The sequence below is a fragment of the Aquila chrysaetos genome, chromosome Z (genome assembly GCF_900496995.4).
Source record: "Aquila chrysaetos chrysaetos chromosome Z, bAquChr1.4, whole genome shotgun sequence".
Taxonomy (NCBI): domain Eukaryota; kingdom Metazoa; phylum Chordata; class Aves; order Accipitriformes; family Accipitridae; genus Aquila; species Aquila chrysaetos.
The window spans coordinates 23,023,799-23,042,224 of record NC_044030.1 but is presented as its reverse complement, the minus strand read 5'-3'; the positions used below and the strand labels follow the sequence as shown (position 1 = coordinate 23,042,224).

Sequence of the window (18,426 nt, the reverse complement as noted above, 5' to 3'; positions counted from 1 at the left end):
GGAGTCCCTCATTGGCAGAACAGGTGTCCCGTCGTGTGGCTGGAAACAAAGCAGAAGGGTAGCTCCGACTTCTGTGGCCACGCTGGTCTTACTAACCCCTTCTGCGGAGGCTGACAACAGGAGTCTTTTCTGACAGTGGTTTGTGCTCTTACCTTTTTAAAGTACCAGTGATTCCTAACTGCTGTTTTTTCCTCCCGGTACCTTAAAGCTAATGCGAATTTTGGCACTGCAAATGCAGTAGTCCCAGGCTGGGGGGAGGATCAGATGGCTAGTAAAGAGGTGTGAGTGCAGAAGGGGGAGTTTTGCCCTTTGGAGGCCTTCAAGGACCTTTTCATCCGTGTATCATCTTAATGTGGTGGAGGAGGAGGTGGTAATTCAAATCCTGCTCTAAAGCACCCTGAAGCCAGAGCAAACAGGCACACAAACAAGCTAATACCTTAATGATCTATTAAAGGATTGCTCAAAGAGTCAGCCGCAAGTCCCGGCGGTAACACTAGTTGGCACTGTGGTCTGCCTGAAGGCTGTGGGAGGACAGGAGGAAAATGCGTGCTCCAGGTTTGTCCACGCTAGCAACACCCTCCTCTGCTGGCACCTCCACGTCTGGCATGAAGTGCAGAATAGCTTGCCTTGCTGTGCCCCAAAGACGAAATTTCGTCATACTGTTTCAAAGGCGGCAGCAGAGCCCAAGGGGCTTTGTTTTGTTCTGCAGCTGATAGTTTATTTGACTCCAAATCAACCACATCCAGTGTCAGCGATGGGTAGTGTGCTGATGTAAACAGGGGCTTATTAAGAGCTACATCCTTTAAAGCCTGCCTGTAACATCAGGAAGTCTGGGAATAGTCGAGGTGGTTACGGGATAATATAGTTATTGAGATGCTTGCAAATCATTACTCAAAGCATGGTTGGAAGGCTGACAACTCAAGTCCTTACCAACCCGTCCCCCCTCCCCTGCTCCCCCCCTCCCCACTTGGTCAAGTGACATGTTTCGGTTTGAATACACATTCTGCGCATTACCGACATTACTGGAATCATTTCAAGCACAGTAAGTAGTCTGTATCTTCATGAGGGTGGTTTCTAAAGTAAATGTGAAATAACATCTTTACATGTGTTCTCTAGAAAGTTTTTTGTAGTACTGGATGTGCAAAAACATCGCCTCCGTCTTCCCGCTTTCCGAGTCTAATTTTCCATTCAAATTTCACGTCCAGGCCACTGAAGCCCAGATGTGACTAATGTGGGTCACTAATGTGACCAAAACCCAGGTAAGACATTTCAGGCGTGTTTGTTTTATTGACTCACATGAAGGGTAACTCTGAGGGGAAAAAGGAACTTCTTGTCCCGGTGTGAGTCTTTCGAATAGGCAAGTCGGTCAAATTTAGGGTTTGCCCAACTGACGGCATTTCATCGTTCCCGTAGTCCAGGCTCCGCCCGTTTCTATTAACTCAACCTCCTTCCGCTGTGTAGCGCAAGGACACCGTAAGCTTTTACTCCGCGTTCCCTAACGAGGGATTTTTCTCCCTTAGCCTAATGCTACGGTAACTACAGGCAGCATCGCGTCCGCAGCGGTTGTGTCCGCACCTTGCCAAAGCCCGAAGAAGCAGCTGGAGACGCAGAAGTATTTTTGTTCGTTCTAGCGGGCGGTCAGAAGGGTGTTCGCTGCCCCTTGCCCACGGGAAACACGCTGCGAGCGGAGGGTAGCAGGTGCGGGCAGACGTGACCCCTGCCCCACCGTGCCCTTTGCGTCCCGGCTGCCACGACGGCCGCCCGGTGCGTGCCCGCTACGCCGTTGCAACGCCCCGGCCCGGCGCGCCTTCCCGTGCCCAGCGCATCGCGACGTTACTCTCCCCAGGGACCGACACACACCTGTGCGACACCTGGTACCACGGGACCGCATTAACGGCAGGGTCTCGAGCGGAGAAAGCACTAACCGCTCCCCGCCGCTGGGATGGGCGGCATTTCCGGTGCCGCTGGGCGAAAGAGAAAACCAAATCAATTAAAAAGCCACTTCTGTGCCCCCCCCGCCGGCACGGGGGGGGGCCCGGAGAGGAGGGGGACTGGAGGAGGGGCCCCGCCTCGGGCGGGGGGGGGGGGCGGCGGCCCCGGCCGCGGGACCGGCACTGCGCTGCCGGCCGCGCGCTGCCGCGGCGGGCGTGGCCGCCCCGCGCCGCGCCGCGCCGCCGGTGCCCGGTGCGCGGTGCCACGCCCGCTCGCCATTGTGCGCTGGGCGCCGCCGTTGGCCCCGCCCGGCGGACGGCGCTCCCGCCCCCCCGCCTCACCTCCCCCCCCCCGCCCCTCGGCGGGACGCCTCCCGGCCGACCTGACGGCGCCCCGCCGGGCTGGCAGCCGCTGCCGCGGGGATGGAGGGCGATCGGCTGGAGAGCCCGGTGAGCGCGGGGGGAGCCGGGGGACGCGGCCGCCGGGCCGGGGTTTGTCGTCCCCGCCGCCGCTGCGCCTTGTGCTGCGGCGGGGGGCGGGGGGCGGGCGTTCGCCGCCCCTCGGTGTACGGCGGCAGCAGCAGCAGCCGGGTCCCCGCCCGGCTGGGAGCGGCGCCGGCGGGCAGGGCTCGCCCGGAGGCCTTGGGACGGGGGCTCGGTGCGCGCAGGGGAGGCGCTCCCGCAGGCACGGGAATAAAATCGGTGCGATTCCGTGGCGGGCTGAACGGTGAAGACGCAGGCGGGGGTGAGCGGGCGCTGGGCAGCCGGTGCCGCCGCCCGCAACTTGACGCTTCGCCGGGGTTTGGCTTGCCGGTGGCTTCCCCGGCGGGTACTCCGGCCTGGGAGCGCGGTGCCGGGTGGCTGTGGGGTCATTAAATTACGGAAGAGCCGCATCGATCCACGGGCTGCTCTTTGTGCGGCAAATAAATAAATAAACAAGTAATGGTCCCGACTCGAACTATGAGCCTAATGAAGTCAAGGCAGCTTCAGTCCTTAAATGTGAATTACACGGCGGGAAAGCCTGTTGTTTAACCAGTCTGACACTTAATTTCTCCCCCCCCCCCCGCCCTTGAAAAGCGAGCGAGCAAGCTGAGCGAAATGTATGGATTCCTTTTGTTAAGAAGTACGGTTGCTTTCCTTTCACTAGGTCCTTGAGTGGAATTTAGACTACTCCCCTCCTCTGCTTTCCTCCCCTGCAATGCAGACATGACCTAAAGATGAACTGAGTTTGCCTAGTGGCAGCGTTCATTTCAGTTGAAATGAATGTTGTCAGTGCTTTCATAAATGTTAATTGAGATTTGTTTGCAGTGTCAACCAGAGGAGTGCTTCAGACCATCTAAAACTGTGTGCAACGATTATTCTACAGAGCTGGGCTTTGGTGGCATACAGACATGCAGCTGTGCCGTAAGTCTTGCTGGCTCACATTTTCTGCGCTTACACTGGTTTCTCCCTCTTTCTGTCATGAAGGTTACCATTAAGGGTATCGAAAGAGAGCTCATCTGCCCGGCGTGCAAGGAATTATTTACCCATCCACTGATCCTTCCTTGCCAGCACAACGTCTGTCACAAATGTGTGAAAGAAATACTCTTCGCGTTTGAGGACACTTTTGCTGATGGAGGCTCTGAATCCTCTAATCAGAGTAGCCCTCGAATTAAAATCTCTTCTTCTAGCATGGACAGAATCGACAGGATTAGTAGATCAGGTATGTATCAGAATTTTTGCGTGTTTTCCTAATTTTATCTAGTAGACTGATTTGAGCTGAACGGTATCTGTGTTGGTAAAATGTCTTCCCAGTACTCCTGACGTGGTTAAAGAGATGACTTGGGGATAGTGCAAGTCTTGTTCGTTCTGTGGCAAGAGCAATGGGGATAGTTTTAAGGACGGTGCACTGTATTTCATACATAATAGATTTGTCTTTGTGGCATCCTGTAAATCTTTGTAACCATTGTGTTTGCTTATTCCTGTATTTCAGTTACATCGAGATGCAATAGCATCATGTTCCATAGCGTCAAGATGTAGATTTCAGCAGTTTCATTGCCTGTCAGAAGTACTGTTGAGGTGGTTCTCTCAGGTTTCGGCCAGCCTAAATTCAGTAGTTCCAACTTCCTTCTGAGCCTCTGCAGACTTTGCAAATGATAGCTTTGTCCTACCCATTTCATTATGCTTACAATAAATCATTTTCCATAGATGATGATCATTGCATGGTTGCAGAATTGGAGGACAGATGACTGTAAGAAAGACGACCGCACCAACAGTCTCTTTCAGTGTGCTCTGCTCGAAGCTTTAAGGAGCACATAGCTGCAGGACTCCTCATGCTCTTTGTGGTATCACACTAGAAAGATTCTTACAGCTGTCTGTGTAGTCCACAGATGAGTTGATCCGCTTTTACGCAGGAACATCAGAAGTACTTTGTGCATGCTATACTTCTTGAAAGAAACCTTGGCTTGGCTTTTAGGCTTCCTTCCGACGTAATTATCCACTTTAAAACCACACTCCACAGTGCTCTGGAAGAGTCACCCACAAGACAAACCCTAAAGCTGTATCTTGGATTTCATATGTTACTAACATTCATCCTCCCTTTCCCAGTTTTCAAAGTTCAAATGTTTTATTTCACCCGCTGCTTTTAAACAACTCCCCAGTTGTTAGTACTGGTGCTCTTTCAAATCAGTTTGATAAGTGAGTGCTGTGTTTGCTATAGCTTGGCTGGTTGAGGCTTACATGGTTTGAGGGAATCTGCAAACCAAATGGCTAGTTATCTTCATTACGGTCCTATTTTCTGGACATGGGGTGCACAGCCCCACAGTCGCTGTTTAGCTCTGCGCACATTTCAGCTGCTTTCTAAGCCCTCTCTAACTGCAGCGTTAAGTTTGAATGAAGAGAGCCCACGGGTGAACTGCCTTCTCCCAAATCCAAGTCTATTCCCTTTTTTCCTCAGTAAGCATAACGTTCTGGGATGGCATTGTGCGCGTGGACCGAAGCGGTCACCGGTTTCTGCTGCAGCTGTCTGATTTATGTTTTTACAACGTGGACATCGGAGCACCAGGCTGGGTGCCCGGGGAGTGGTGGATGCACCGTGGGCGACCGCACCTCCCTGTGAAAACTGTGGCTTGTGAAGTGTGGGAGTATCAGACAGGCTTCACATGGGGAGCTGCCCCCCCCCGCCGCTGCCTTCAGCAGCGTAAGCGAGGAGGTAATCCTTTCTCTCCCATCAAAAGCTGCCCTCCAGCTTCCTCTCCGTCGGGCAGTAGAAATAGCGATGTAGCATGACTCGGCCCGCACGCAGTGCTGCGGCACAGTCTGCCCGATGCGCTGAGGAGGCAGAGCTCCCTTGGGAACCTGACATTTAATTACTACTAAATGTGCAGAGTTCAGTTCCCAGTGCTGCCATAGCTGTTGGCTGCTCTTCTTGCAAGGTTCAGCATTACTGCTTGTTATGCCTTTAATAACAGGGCAAGAAAGACCCATTCCTGGCACTCCTGCCCCCCCCCCCCCCACCATACATGCACACAAGTTGTGGCAGGGGTTGTAATCTTTAAAGCCACCGTAGTCCGCCACCATCCCAGCAAACTGGTGGGAAGTTACGTGTTATCTCCTCATCTGACCTGCTAGTAGAGGGAGATAAATGCTTTCCTAAAGACTTCATACCTGTTTGATGAGTAGCAAGAGAGGGTTGAGACTTGGAAATAATGGGCTTTCCCTCCTTCTCCCCAGAGAGTCTTGGGCAGATGCACATCACAGGAAAATAATCTTCTCAGACAGTTCAAATTTGCAAAATGAAAAGCATATGGAAATGGGAGCTTTAAAGAACACATTTGGACATTCAGGTTGTACTGTCTTTGTTTCTAGTGTTACAGGCATTATAGCTCCATTGCTACGTAGGGTGTGAGATTTGCTCTCAGATGTTTGGTACCAGTAATGTTCAACCCGCTTGCAACTTACATTCGTACAATTCTCGTCTTGCATCTGAAGTACCCATGCTGTGCGTTGCCTTTCTTAATTCATTTTGTGATCCTTAGGGGAATTTGTAATAAAACAGCTCCATAAGAGAGAAAACATACAAGAAAACATCCAAAGTGGGGCCTCATATGTGTAACAAAAAGCCACTAGAGTTTCTGGTAAGCTTATGGAGGGCACGTCACTGTCAAGACATTATTGTTACATTTGAAAACGTATACGACACCTTCCTCCCGCTGTGGGTTTTTTCTTTTTCTTTATTTCGCTTAAGGAATCCCTGCTATCTCCATAAGGAGTACCATCTATTTAAAATGATTTTGGCATTTAAGTTCTTGAGATGCCAGAAGGAACTGGTCCGTGTTCCGTATTTGTTGTGCACACGCAGCTTGCATTTACAAATACAATTTATCTTAATGTAAAAAGGCCGGAACTGGTAGAACTCTTCATTTTTCAATTGAAACGGAGTGCGTGTGCTTCTTAAAATCTAATGTGTTGGTTTAAAAAAACCCCACTGTTTATGTTTTACAGAAAAGAAGTTTTGATTAAAAAATAATGTTGCATATAAAATGAAAATAAAGGATATTTCTTATTGCTAATCCATCTTCTGTAATGTTACTGCAATTACAATGTTGGTGTAATTAGAGTAAAGCATGTAATGTGGTTGTGTTGACACTTGCGCAGCACTGACTGATAACGCGGAAACGGGATGTTTGAAATCTCTCTCTGTGCGCCCCCCGACCCCCAATCTCTTCTTTGTCCTTTTTTCTGTTCTGCTTAAGTACTACAGTTGTTTCACATGCTAGGAAATTAAACATTCTTGCCTTTCAGCCCTGCAGTAGTTTAACAGCCACAGGAGAGAAAACAGTTGATGCTTTTCCTTTGAAAAGTATCATTTCGTAAACCAATGGTATATCTCATTTTTTGATTTCTAAACAGCTTTCTGTTCATTGTTCGCAGCCTCACAGAGGAGGTCTTTTGGGTGGAGAGGTAGAAATGCTTCACTTCTTGTATTGGCTAGAGATAGTCTAGCATTTAGATCTCAAGTTAAATATTGTTGGTTAGCATATAGCTTTTTGTCAGTGGTCAAGTCCACAAAATGGGTTTTGCAGTGAGCAAAGGTACAGCAAAGGACTTCTATAAGGAAAGCTTTTCATTCTGTTTAACACTGACTTAAAGGTCAACTGGACTGGAATTCAGTTAAGGGTTGGATTGTATTTTTTTTTTCTTGTCTGTATGCATGACTGAACATACATTGATGGGTACAAAAATGCACGTTCTCTCTTCCCTTTAAAACAAAAACCCAACAGTCGTCCCCCCCCGCCCCACACTTTTTAATTTTCAAGAGTTTACATGCTCAAGGTTCAATAAAACTGCTGTCTTACTGGTAGTGAAGTGTAATTATTAGACTGACCTTTGTAACATTGAGAGGTCACGCTTGGCCATCACTTTTAAATGGAAGGTAATACTGGTTCTTCATTTCATCTGAGCCTGCTTAATTTGATAAAGAAGCAGGTTGATGTTTACACCATGTTAATCTGAGTAGGTAGTTCTGGATCTGGTAATTAAGCATGGCACATGAATATGTGAGGAAAACTAAATATTTTAAATTGATACACTTGTAATGTTTGGTGTGCTTAGTGACACAGTCAGGTTGAAGGATAGCCAGTGTCTCTTTAAGTACATCTGATTTCCAAAACTGAGCTAGTCTGAGCATCTCAGCCACCGTGTGGGCTTGTTAACATAAATACTTCTGGTTTTTTTTATGTGATGCTCTGTCAAAAATAGAAAAACAAAAAAGCCCAAACCTCCATGTTGCCGTAATATTGACAGGTACATGAACAATCCATAGAAATACTGTGTCCTTCAAGAAAGACATGAACTAAGCTAAACACAAATCTGAATTTCACACTCAGTGGAGGACAAAGCAGCTAATCGGAAGGGGAAGTTTAAATTGGCTCAGTTGAAGACTGAAAGTGTCATAAAACAAAGATACCGCAGGACACCGGCAGAGCTCTTGGAAAGCTGTCCTTATCTGCTTTTTTTGCAGAAAGCACCCTTGATTTGGGGAAGATTAAAGTATCTGAAAATGACATTTTGCAGCTACTGACTTCTCTCACATTTTTTTTCTTTTCTTTCTTCCTAAAAATTTGTCCAAAAGCATTAACCAAGTCAGGGGTTGGGGGTACCAATGTACATTTACATTTTTTTTTAATTTTTATGAGAATCCAGTTGACTTTTAAAATCTTTATTCTTTAAGCTCTCACACATTTAACTTCCATGTCTTCCATAACCATAGAATTCTGGTGACACTGTTTACTTGGAAAACACAATTTTATCTTTAAGATGTCTTATCCCTTTGCAAACCATCAGCTGCAGGTTGCGCTTTTCAACATTTTAAGTGTCGGTACCTCTCCTTGGGGCGAGGACATTTAAACACTGCCTTTGAAAGACATATTTAAGATTGCTCTTTGACTTGAGTCTTTGCAATCGATATCCTAATATTTGTGAGTTTGGAGTCTGAGCATTAGCATATGTTGTGCTAATTTTTGTGCTAATTTTTTAGTTAAGCATTGAGCTATTCATTGCAAGTGGAGCAGTCTGTTTACAAACCACAGTGGAAAATTTCTTGTGATGATTCCTAATATTTCGCAAAATACATACTTGTTTGTTGTAAATCAGATTGACAAAGTGTAAAAGAGAATATGGGGAGGACCTAATCTGTGAGCCACACATCTAATATGACTACAAAATCCATGGGTTTTGCTGCTCTGTTTTTTTGTGGATTGGGGTTTTTTTTGGTATATAAGTGGCAGAGCATGCCAAGAAGTTCAGCAAGTAAAGTTCCAGGGTTTAAAATAGGGGAAAAGAACCAACCCTAGGCTCTTAGAGTGCCGTCAGAGAAAAGGGATGAGACATCTGAAGGTGCACAGGACTTCCTTGATACTGGATTGCTTTCCGTAAGCAGAATGTCACCAGTCTTCGCAGAGCATGGCTCGTGATGACGGTCTGGTTTCAGTCCACCACGGGCAGAATGAAAGGCCTCCATTGGGATGCGGCTGAACTCGCCTTTGAGTTAAACAAACACCCCTTCCACATTTGAGCCGCTTGGGCCAGACTTCAAAAGCACGCTACTGGATATGAATTTCAGATGGTGTTTTTAAACTTGACCACTGCACCATGGTTTTTCCTCTTGTTATCTTGCTTTGTCATTGCTTGCTCACTGCTACAGCATACTGCTTGTAGGCAGTCCCTGTACACTGTATCATTATTTTCTTAGTTTTAGCAAACGTAAGTACTCCAGATGCCTTTCTGTAGCCGTTGACTGCATGGTACTGCATGCAAAATCATCTTTTTGTTCAGGCCATTGTAGAAGTCTGTGTAGAAGATCTCTCTGTGTTCCTGTGTGCAGTGCTAGCTTGGAGCATACATTGCAAATACAGTTTGTGTTTCACTGCTGTGGTTGTGCATTGCATGTGTGTGTGTTGCTGTGTATGCCAAGTTACAGGTACTGCAGGACATACAGTTTAAGTAATTAATTCACAAGTAAGTACTAAAAAAAAAAAAAATAAAAATCTGTGCTTCCCTTGGCCAGAGAGTTGTATACCAGTGCCTTTTGTCACCCATACTGTTCTGTAAATGCAGCCTAGTTGTTCTGCTCAGAACCTACAGAAAGGCATGAGACCAGCTGAATTTGAGACTGCCACCTTGTACACACTTATTCATGCTCTTTCTGTGGGTTCTTAGCTGGCAGTCGTGCATAACTACCATGGGACACATGTCAAAGATTTTTAAAGGAACTGGTTCCTTATGGGAGTGTTGGTTTGGGTTTTTTGAAGAGACTGGAAAGGCCGTGATAGGAAGGGAGGTTTTGGATTGTTGGGTGAAGCAGCCACAGGAGAGCAGCACAAGGCAAGTGTCTTTTAGATAGTAGCAAAGGACACTTCAAAAAGAAATGAAGCATTGACATTTGTGATGGGAAGATCTAAATACAGACTAAATACAGATGAGAACAAATGTCCCCTTCTGAAGAAGAACCTATTTCAACACTAAGAATTCAACTTTAAGTCATACCTCCATTTACAAATTTGTTAGTTATACCAGCGTGCAGTCCTCTCAAAGGGATCTTAAAACCACACCCCAGCTACAAGGAATGCTTTTTTGTTTCTTTGTCAGGAGAAGCTGAGAGGATACATGTTAAGCCCAAACACTGGCTTGCCCTGCTTCAGAAATACATAAAGGGCTCTTTTTGAGAGTTGTGTCATGTGGGTTCATGAGTGAGACATGGGGATGCACTCCCTGTTTGATAGCCTCAAGAACGTTACCGTGTAAATAGCTTTTGGGTCTGTGTGAGCCATCCCCTTGAACAGGCTCCAGAGGCTCCTTAGGCTTGTGGCTTTACTTGAGCCTTGGATCACTTTATTTTGGAGAGGAGGGGAAATTGGTGCGTAACTGTTTGGTAGGAGTGCGGTTTCTCTGCTGTCTCCTTTTGAAATGAAAAGAGGTAGATGTACCCTGTGTAACCATGCAGATCTGTGATTCCAGAGGAGGGCCATGAGATGATCAGAGGGCTGGGGAACCTCTCCTATGGAGACAAGCTGAGAGAGTTGGGGTTGTTCAGCCTGGAGAAGAGAAGGCTCAAGGGAGACCTTAGAGCAGCCTTCCAGTACCTAAAGGGCACCTACAAGAAAGCCCAAGAGGGACTTTTTACAAGGACATGTAGTGATAGGACAAGGGGTAATGGCTTTAAATTGAAAGAGGGTAGATTTAGATTGTATGTAAGGAAGAAGTTCTTGACTGTGAGGCTGGTGAGGCACTGGAACAGGTTGCCCAGAGAGGCTGTGGATGCCCCATCCCTGGAAGTGTCAAGGCCAGGTTGGATGGGGCTTTGAGCAACCTGGTCTAGTGGAAGGTGTCCCTGCCCATGGCAAGGGAGGTGGAACTAGAGGACCTTTAAGGTCCCTTCTAGCCCAAACCATTCTATGATTCCCCAGTTCAAGGTAGAGGAATCTCTCAGGCATAACCATCTTGGCATCGCCTTTGGTGCGCGGGGCTTACTTAGCAGCCCTCCTTTATCAAGGCCATTCAGCGACAGCCAAGTCAGCCTCTGCATATTTTGACTAAATGATTTGTCTGGGATTTCATACAGGTAATATCTAGTTCTTTTGTTTTCCTCTTTATTTTTATATGATGCCTCTTGGGATGAGCCAGATAAGCTCAACTCAGCCAAAGCAAACTTGAGGGAGCTCAAAGTTGGCTATATTTGTCTGGGAATAACTAGTCTCACAGTGGAAATAAGCATCTTTCACTTCAATATGTTATGAAGCTGTTGCTCTCTATATGGGCTCCCAGTTAGCCTAAAACCAGCTGGTTTCTGGAAGGGTTTGTGTTTAGTGTTTTGAAAGGCTGCAGCTTGAGTGCATCCAAAACTAGATGAAGAAGATAGGATTGGAAGAGCTAAATTCATCTTAACATAGATTTAAGTTTTAGAGCAGTAGTTTGCAATGTCCCCTGGACTCAGTCGTTACACTACCTTGGCGTGGCAAATGTATGCTCTTTGGCTTGGCAGACTGCATATGAATTGGTATTGTACTGGTTTGGACAATGTGCTACAATAGTTTGGAATTGGTTCATAAATTCCTGTGCTTCTCCCTTTAAAATCTAAACCTCTTCTGTTTATGCTCCTCCTAAATCAGGATTTGGTGTCTACACAGGCAGAAAACGCAATTCACTGACTCCTCGATCGAGTCTATTTCCTTGTCCGGGTTGCCAGCGGGATATTGATCTTGGAGAACGTGGCATCAATGGCTTATTTCGCAATTTTACTCTGGAAACCATTGTGGAAAGGTACAGACAGGCAGCCAGGGCAGCCATTGCTATTATGTGCGATTTCTGCAAACCTCCACCTCAAGAGTCCACAAAGAGCTGCATGGACTGCAGTGCAAGCTATTGCAATGAATGTTTCAAAATACACCATCCTTGGGGAACTGTCAAAGCCCAGCATGAATACGTAGGACCAACCACCAACTTCAGACCCAAGGTAAGGATACCGTATCTTACAGAATTTGGGTTGTGCCATTCACATAGAGCTTCAGACATACCTGTGCAACGGTAGTCGCTTTTTAGGACCGTTATTGCTTTACTGATTATTGCCGTTATTTATTGAGCGAACCATAAGCTTTTGTTCTTGTTGATGATGAAGTGGTTGCTGTTCAAGAGGACATTGAGAACATATTTGAAGGGGACTCTAAAAATAAGGATTTTTTTTACTTTGGGGAATGGATTGTGTTATTTGTGATTTGGGTCTTTATTTTTTCTTTTTTTTGGAACACTTAATGATCTTGAACATCTAGAATGGCAGTGCTTTTCTCTGTAAGTCGGGTTAAGGAGAATGCCTGCGTGTGGAAACTTAAAAAAACCAAAACAACTGGCCTCCCCCCTGCGCCCTTAAGGCAGGTTGCCTTTGGATGTTTTGTGTCTGAACTTGATCCATCACAAAGCATCTTCTTTCTCTTCTTCCTTGCATCTAGCAATAGCAAAAGGTGGAGTTCAGGTCTCTGTTGTTATTACATCCTGTTATTTTTTTAGCTATAGCAGAGGAGAAAAATGTAATGGCAAGTTTTCTGCTTTACATACTGCTGCTGCTGCTGCTGCACTTAGCCAAAACAGCGTGATTGGAAGTTCCGTTACCTTTGTTTCTCCTGCTAAGTGTAGTGCAGAACATGGCAGTGTCTGTGGCCAGTGACCTCGCTGGAGGTCCCACAAATCCTGGAAGTGCTGGTGTTCAAAGAGTCCTGACTAATTTGGATTAAATTAAGTAGATCTGATTTAACGGGCAGTGCATAAGAAACTCTTGACTGGTGGTGTACCTTCTTTCTGAGGCTGGAGAAATTAGAGCCTCAAAAGTTAGCGAGCTGGCAGATAGCGAACTTCTAGAAGTCCACTTAGTGCCGTTTTTCTTGAGTCTAACACATTCATTGTAGTTAAGAACAAGCACGTGCTTGGTGTGCTTTAAAATGCACTAGCACACAGCTATCTTTGTGAAATGTCCCTTCATTGGATAAATGGGTAAGGTAAAAGTTTGCATGCTGTCTTCCAGCTCTTGATCCAAAATGCTGTACAGCTCCTTAAAAACTTTGCTTCTATAGTATCTAAACCCTCACTGCTGCAATGTTGCTACTTAAAAACACCAAAGGCATCTTGTGATCCTTGTGTAGTCATAAAGGTACCATGTTGTTATACTACATGCAGACTGAATTTGGGTTTAAAAGTCAGGAGTTGAACTGTATTGAAGCAGAGCAAAAGGAGGAGAAGTGGTTAAACTGAACTTTACTGTGCTCTTATAGAGACTTTTTCGAGGACTGTTTGAGCTTAATGTAAAGAAAGAAAAGTGCATTTTTTTCATTGCACTGCATTGTTAAGACCTGAGCTGAATGCATGGAGTATTTGCTGGTCACCTGAACAATGTTCCCAGTCATCACTTTAATTTACAACCAGACTGGAAAGCACTTTGTAACGTGTGTGGTGGGGATGGGAAAAGCACATACTGGGCTGATTGTTCTTGAATTTTGAGAGAACTAGACACGGTAATCTGCTAACCTCTTCTGTCTCCAGCTTGCGGGCTGTAATTCTGGCTTATACAAGGTTTCTGTTAGGTGTGACTATGCACTGCTGTGGAAAAATTCCTTCTACAGACTAAGAGCACGACTGCAGTGTTTGGAGATGTCTGCCTGCACAGCCCTGTGTGTGTGTATGTTTTGCAATGCTGTTTAAGCTGATACTGGAATTAGCGTTCAGCATGAACAACTCGTAATTGGAGTCAGACAGAAAAATTGAAACACTGGAGCCTTTTGTCTTTAAAATGACTGTGACTGGTGGTGGTGGCTGCATTTCGTTTGTTGCTCCAAGAGCAATAGCTATGTGGCTGATCAGAGTCTAGCTTAAACTTAAATCATTACCATATCATGGCAACTCTTGCTTTAAGAAACACTTCATAGCTGTTTCAAGAGATGCTGGCATGGACACGGTTAAATTTGACAGGGTGGGTGTGTTGTATGTTGCATTTACAGGTCTGAACAGGAGTGTAGGGAGTTTGAGGCATGCAAACAACTTCAGGGATTAGCAACAAGGTTGATTGCAGTATAGAGGCTACATGATGTGTACACAGACATTGCCACAGGTTTACTGACTGTAAACCTTGTGAAACAGTGTGTTCATCTGCTGGCTTTCACTGGCATGGCCACATATAAAAGGTGGAAGATAAACTGAATATAAAAAATTCACTAGTGAAATCAGACACTGCTGTGGGATGATTGAGTGGTTTGATGGCTTGTTCAGCACCTCAGTTTTTGGAAGTACACCTGCATTCGCTCTGCTCTTTTTTTTTCAGATTTTGATGTGTCCAGAACATGAAATGGAGAGGGTAAACATGTACTGTGAACTCTGCAGAAGGCCTGTTTGTCATCTTTGTAAACTGGGTGGATGTCACGCAAACCATAGAGTAACAACCATGAGCACTGCCTACAAAACCCTTAAGGTAAAAGTAAATACTGTTGGACCTGGCCTTAAGAAGGGCAAGAGTACTGAGCTTCTGGTGTAAGGGCAAACTCCTTCTGGCAGGAAGCCAGGACATGTGTCTAGAGGACACTGAACTAGTCATGAGGCATGCTGTTGGGCAACATCTGTTAATGTATATATTAGTGTGACATAGTGCACCTCTGAGAAACTAAACTATATTTTCTATGAGGCTTGAAACATAACCCCTTAAAAGTGCTTTCACCTTATTTTAGCCGACTGTACAGCAGTACTGAGGAATGTAGAAGGTTTAAGCAGTTAATACTTTACAGTCTAGCTTTTTTAAGATAAATGTCCTTGTGGCTTGGGTTAGCTGATACTTTAGAAGCCCTCCTGAAAAATTTGCATCTGAAGTATCTGTTGGGACCTTGTATAATTCTGAAGTTGCATAGCTGTTAATTCCCTAAGCACAGTACAACAGGGAAGACTTGCAAACATTGCTTTGTTATTAAAGAATGATTTGCTGCTACCTCCGCTTCTTCCTTTTCTTCCTCTCTTGCTCACAGGGAAGAAAAAAAAAAAAAAAAGAAAGACCAGCCCAGCCAGCCTTGTGCTCTTTGGCCTCCTTGACTGTTTGCAAGGCTTTTCCTGTACAGCTGTTAACTCTTGCAACTAAGGAAGTGCAGAGGCACTCCCAAGCTCATGCTTTGAAACACTAATTTTTCTAGCAAATCTTATTACAAATGAGTTAATAACTAACAAGGCTTTTCTGTAAGTTTTAGTAGTGTCCTGAAGCCTCATGTTCCTAGCCTAAGAGAGGGTGACTCCTATGGCTGGGGAAGAATGAGCCAGCTGAGGCTGTTACCTCTTGCCCTTAGAAGCTGTGCTCCCAGTCGTGCTCACAGCAGTGGCCTGATATCCCTGTGCAGTCATCAGAGGTCACCGAGCAATTCTCCGCAGGGTTGCTGCTCGTGACTGGTGGCAGGCTGCTGTCCTTTTAACTAGATAAACCGAGCACGAGTGGGATGTTCTGCCTGCGCTGGTGGTCATTTTGGGTGGGATACCCTTATTCTGCCAGTTTGCTGGGGTTTTTTAACAGGAGAAGCTTTCAAAAGATATCGAGTACCTCATCAGTAAGGAGAGCCAGGTGAAAGCTCACATCACACAGCTGGATCTGCTGGTGAAAGAAACAGAGGTAAGAGTGGCTTGTGGGTTGTCTGGGGATGGCCCTTGCAGGGACACAGCAGGCACTTGAACTGTTTTTAGTGAAGTGTTTCAAATCCTTTGGGTTTTTTCAGTTAGCCAGTAAAACAATTTCTGAACAGTTTGTGTTAGTCCTGAATCACACACGGTAAGACCTAGTCCTGACAGCATGGGAAATTTGGGCAACATACAGAGGGAAGTTAAGTTCTGGGTGCTGCTGTAAGTTTAATTGAAATAAAGCTTATTTGATACCTTAACTAAAGAGAGGTGGGTTAGACTTACAGCTCTTGTGTATTAATGGTGCTGCACAATTTACACCGTCTGTTTGCCTTGAGGATGTTGCAGTAAAGTCAGAATTAAGGGCAAAATCTCCCTGCAGAGGAGCCAGAGCTGGGAGCTCACATACAAGCTGAAAAACGCAGTGGCAGAAATTGCAGGAGTTCTGGCACTTGCCTTTATCTTGATAGAGATTGTCTTCGTACTTTGTAGTTCCTTTTATCCAGGGCACTGGGCAGAGGTGGCACTACAGTTCTGAGGGCATATGTGTGAAACTGGGCTGGACACCCAGTTGAGGGTGATTGGGGAAGGTGGAAGAGCACCTAGCTCTTGGGCATGAAGATTTCAGAGACTGACCTGCTTTTACAGTGCTTTTCGATGGGCTGTTCAGACAAATGCTGTGCATAATTCAAGATATAATCAGAGGAATATTTTCCTGCTCTTTGTTCTCTGTGTTAAGACAGTAAATGCTCACTAGCTTGGGTGCAGTGCTGATTCCATTTTCAGTGCTGAAGAGCATAACAAAGCTCATTAGTCTTGTCTGTCAAATGGATGACTAGATTGCTGTGATACCTTGAGCAACTTTAAGTGTGTTTCTGTACACAGTCACAGTGCTGCGGACTCTGTCTAAAATGTCTTTTGTTCCCTCCTAGTGCAACAGTGAAAGAGCTAAAGAAGAAGCATCTCAGAGTTTTGAGAAATTATCTCATGTCTTGGAAGAGAAGAAATCTGCAGCTCTTAAGGCAATTGAAGCCTCTAAGAATTTAAGGCTGGAAAAATTGCAGACGCAAGCAGAAGAATATCAAGGGCTCCTGGAAAATAATGGCCTTGTAGGATATGCTCAAGAAGTGCTTAAGGAACCTGATCCATCTTTTTTTGTTCAAACAGCAAAACAACTTCATGTCAGGTATCTCAATTATCTTCTGTTTGAGGTACAGGCACTGTTCCAGGATGTCTGGTCAGTCATACTCGTTTGACACCTGCTAGCAAAGTATTGAATGCAATACCTTGTATTGCAGATGCTCAGGAGATGGTCCTGGTACCATGCAGTAGAAATTACGACATTACAGTGTGCATTAACGAACAGCACACAGGAGGGGCTCTGTCCTACGACAACGCCTAGCCTTGTTCAGTAGGACTGCAGTGGAAGGGTAGCCCATTCGACTCACTGACACATTCCTTTGCTCAGAGATTGTATCGGGTATTTGCAAGTTAATCTAACAGGTCTCTTCTGGCTTTAAACTCTTTGATCTTAATGGTTGCTCTCTGTTAGTGCTTCACACCTGTTTTGTCCTTTGAACATAATGCCCCAAATTGTTACAATGCTTTGCCAGCTGAACAATTACCTGTTCCTTATATTTACACTGATCTACAAAAAAACTTTAAATTTTGCATTTGAATTCTGTCTAGAGAGACAGAAATTTCTGGGAGGCATCAGTGAGTACATGAAAACAGAACTTTTTTTAAAGCAAAACCTAGCATTTTTACCTTAAGGAATGCAGACATGTGAATTCCCTTTTCTCTCTTCTGCCATACTTCTGCTTCTGTGCTTTCAGAATCCAAAAAGCTACTGAATCTCTGAAGAACTTCAGGCCAGCAGCTGAAACTACTTTTGAAGACTTTGTGGTGGACATAGCCAAGCAAGAAGACATCCTTGGTGACTTGGCCTTCCATTCCAATGGTAAACAGTGAGAGCATCGGGTCCTTCTCGAGTTACGGCTTTAAGGGCTTCTCTGGAAAGAGGCAAAACTTATGCAGGGCTGTAGTTGCAGAACTCAGTGTTGTGACTTGTGTTGTCCCTTCTGTCTCCGTGATCCACAAGGCATTGCCTGGCACCAAGGCTAACTTCAGCTTTGATAAAGAAGCTAAGATGCCATTGCATTCAGTACCAGTTTACGCTGGCTTTCAAAATATCATAATTCAATAATACTAGGTCTTCCTAGAAGCTTTTTGTTGTATGACAGAAAAGAATAGTTTTTTATATGTTTTTTTTTAGCTGCCAGCAGAAATAAAGTAATACAAATTTCAAAGTAAAAACAGAAAATAGGGGATTTATTTAAGTGCATGAACCGAACCATCCTCGTATGCACTCTTCAACTAGGCAAGTCAGATTTCACTCGCACACACACAGTGCTATAGCCACTCAAGAAAGGGCTTGAATTGTTAACTCTGAAACAACGTATATCTGAATTTGAGATTTTTTTCTCCTGAATCTCTGGCATTCCAGGTCTAGAAACACCAGAAATCAATGAAGAGCAGAGCAGAGTCTACAACAAAGCTCTGATCAGTTGGGAATGCCCTGGGAAGACAGACTCAGCTGATACCTATGTTCTTGAGTATCATAAGCTTAATAGAGAAGAGGAGAGTGCGACGTGGCAGGAGATCAAAGTTTGCAGCAAGAGCAAAGTAATATCTGATCTTGATGACAACAGCAGCTATGCCTTTAGAGTTCGAGGATATAAAGCGTCCATCTGTAGCCCTTGGAGCCAAGAAGTTATTTTGCATACCCCTCCAGCTCCAGGTATTGGATTTTCTTATGTCCACCAGGTGC

At 45.3% G+C, this 18,426-nt stretch overlaps 1 protein-coding gene across 9 annotated transcripts in view; it reads left to right on the top strand.

Annotated features, from left to right (window-relative positions):
• TRIM36 (tripartite motif containing 36) overlaps positions 1–18,426 on the top strand; it is a 30,319-nt gene that overhangs the window by 5,754 nt on the left and 6,139 nt on the right. The window contains exons 1-9 of one of the 9 annotated variants that reach the window (XM_030005094.2): positions 2,247–2,381; positions 3,399–3,633; positions 6,843–6,872; positions 11,579–11,922; positions 14,272–14,418; positions 15,496–15,591; positions 16,529–16,782; positions 17,432–17,556; positions 18,103–18,396. In XM_030005094.2, the coding sequence (XP_029860954.1) occupies positions 2,355–2,381; positions 3,399–3,633; positions 6,843–6,872; positions 11,579–11,922; positions 14,272–14,418; positions 15,496–15,591; positions 16,529–16,782; positions 17,432–17,556; positions 18,103–18,396 (1,552 nt within the window). In that variant the 5' untranslated portion in view covers positions 2,247–2,354. Of the gene's footprint in view, positions 1–2,246; positions 2,382–3,015; positions 3,634–6,842; positions 6,873–11,578; positions 11,923–14,271; positions 14,419–15,495; positions 15,592–16,528; positions 16,783–17,431; positions 17,557–18,102; positions 18,397–18,426 lie in introns of those variants that run through there. The other 8 variants (XM_030005097.1, XM_030005096.2, XM_030005091.2 and 5 more) reach the window with 8 other exon arrangements.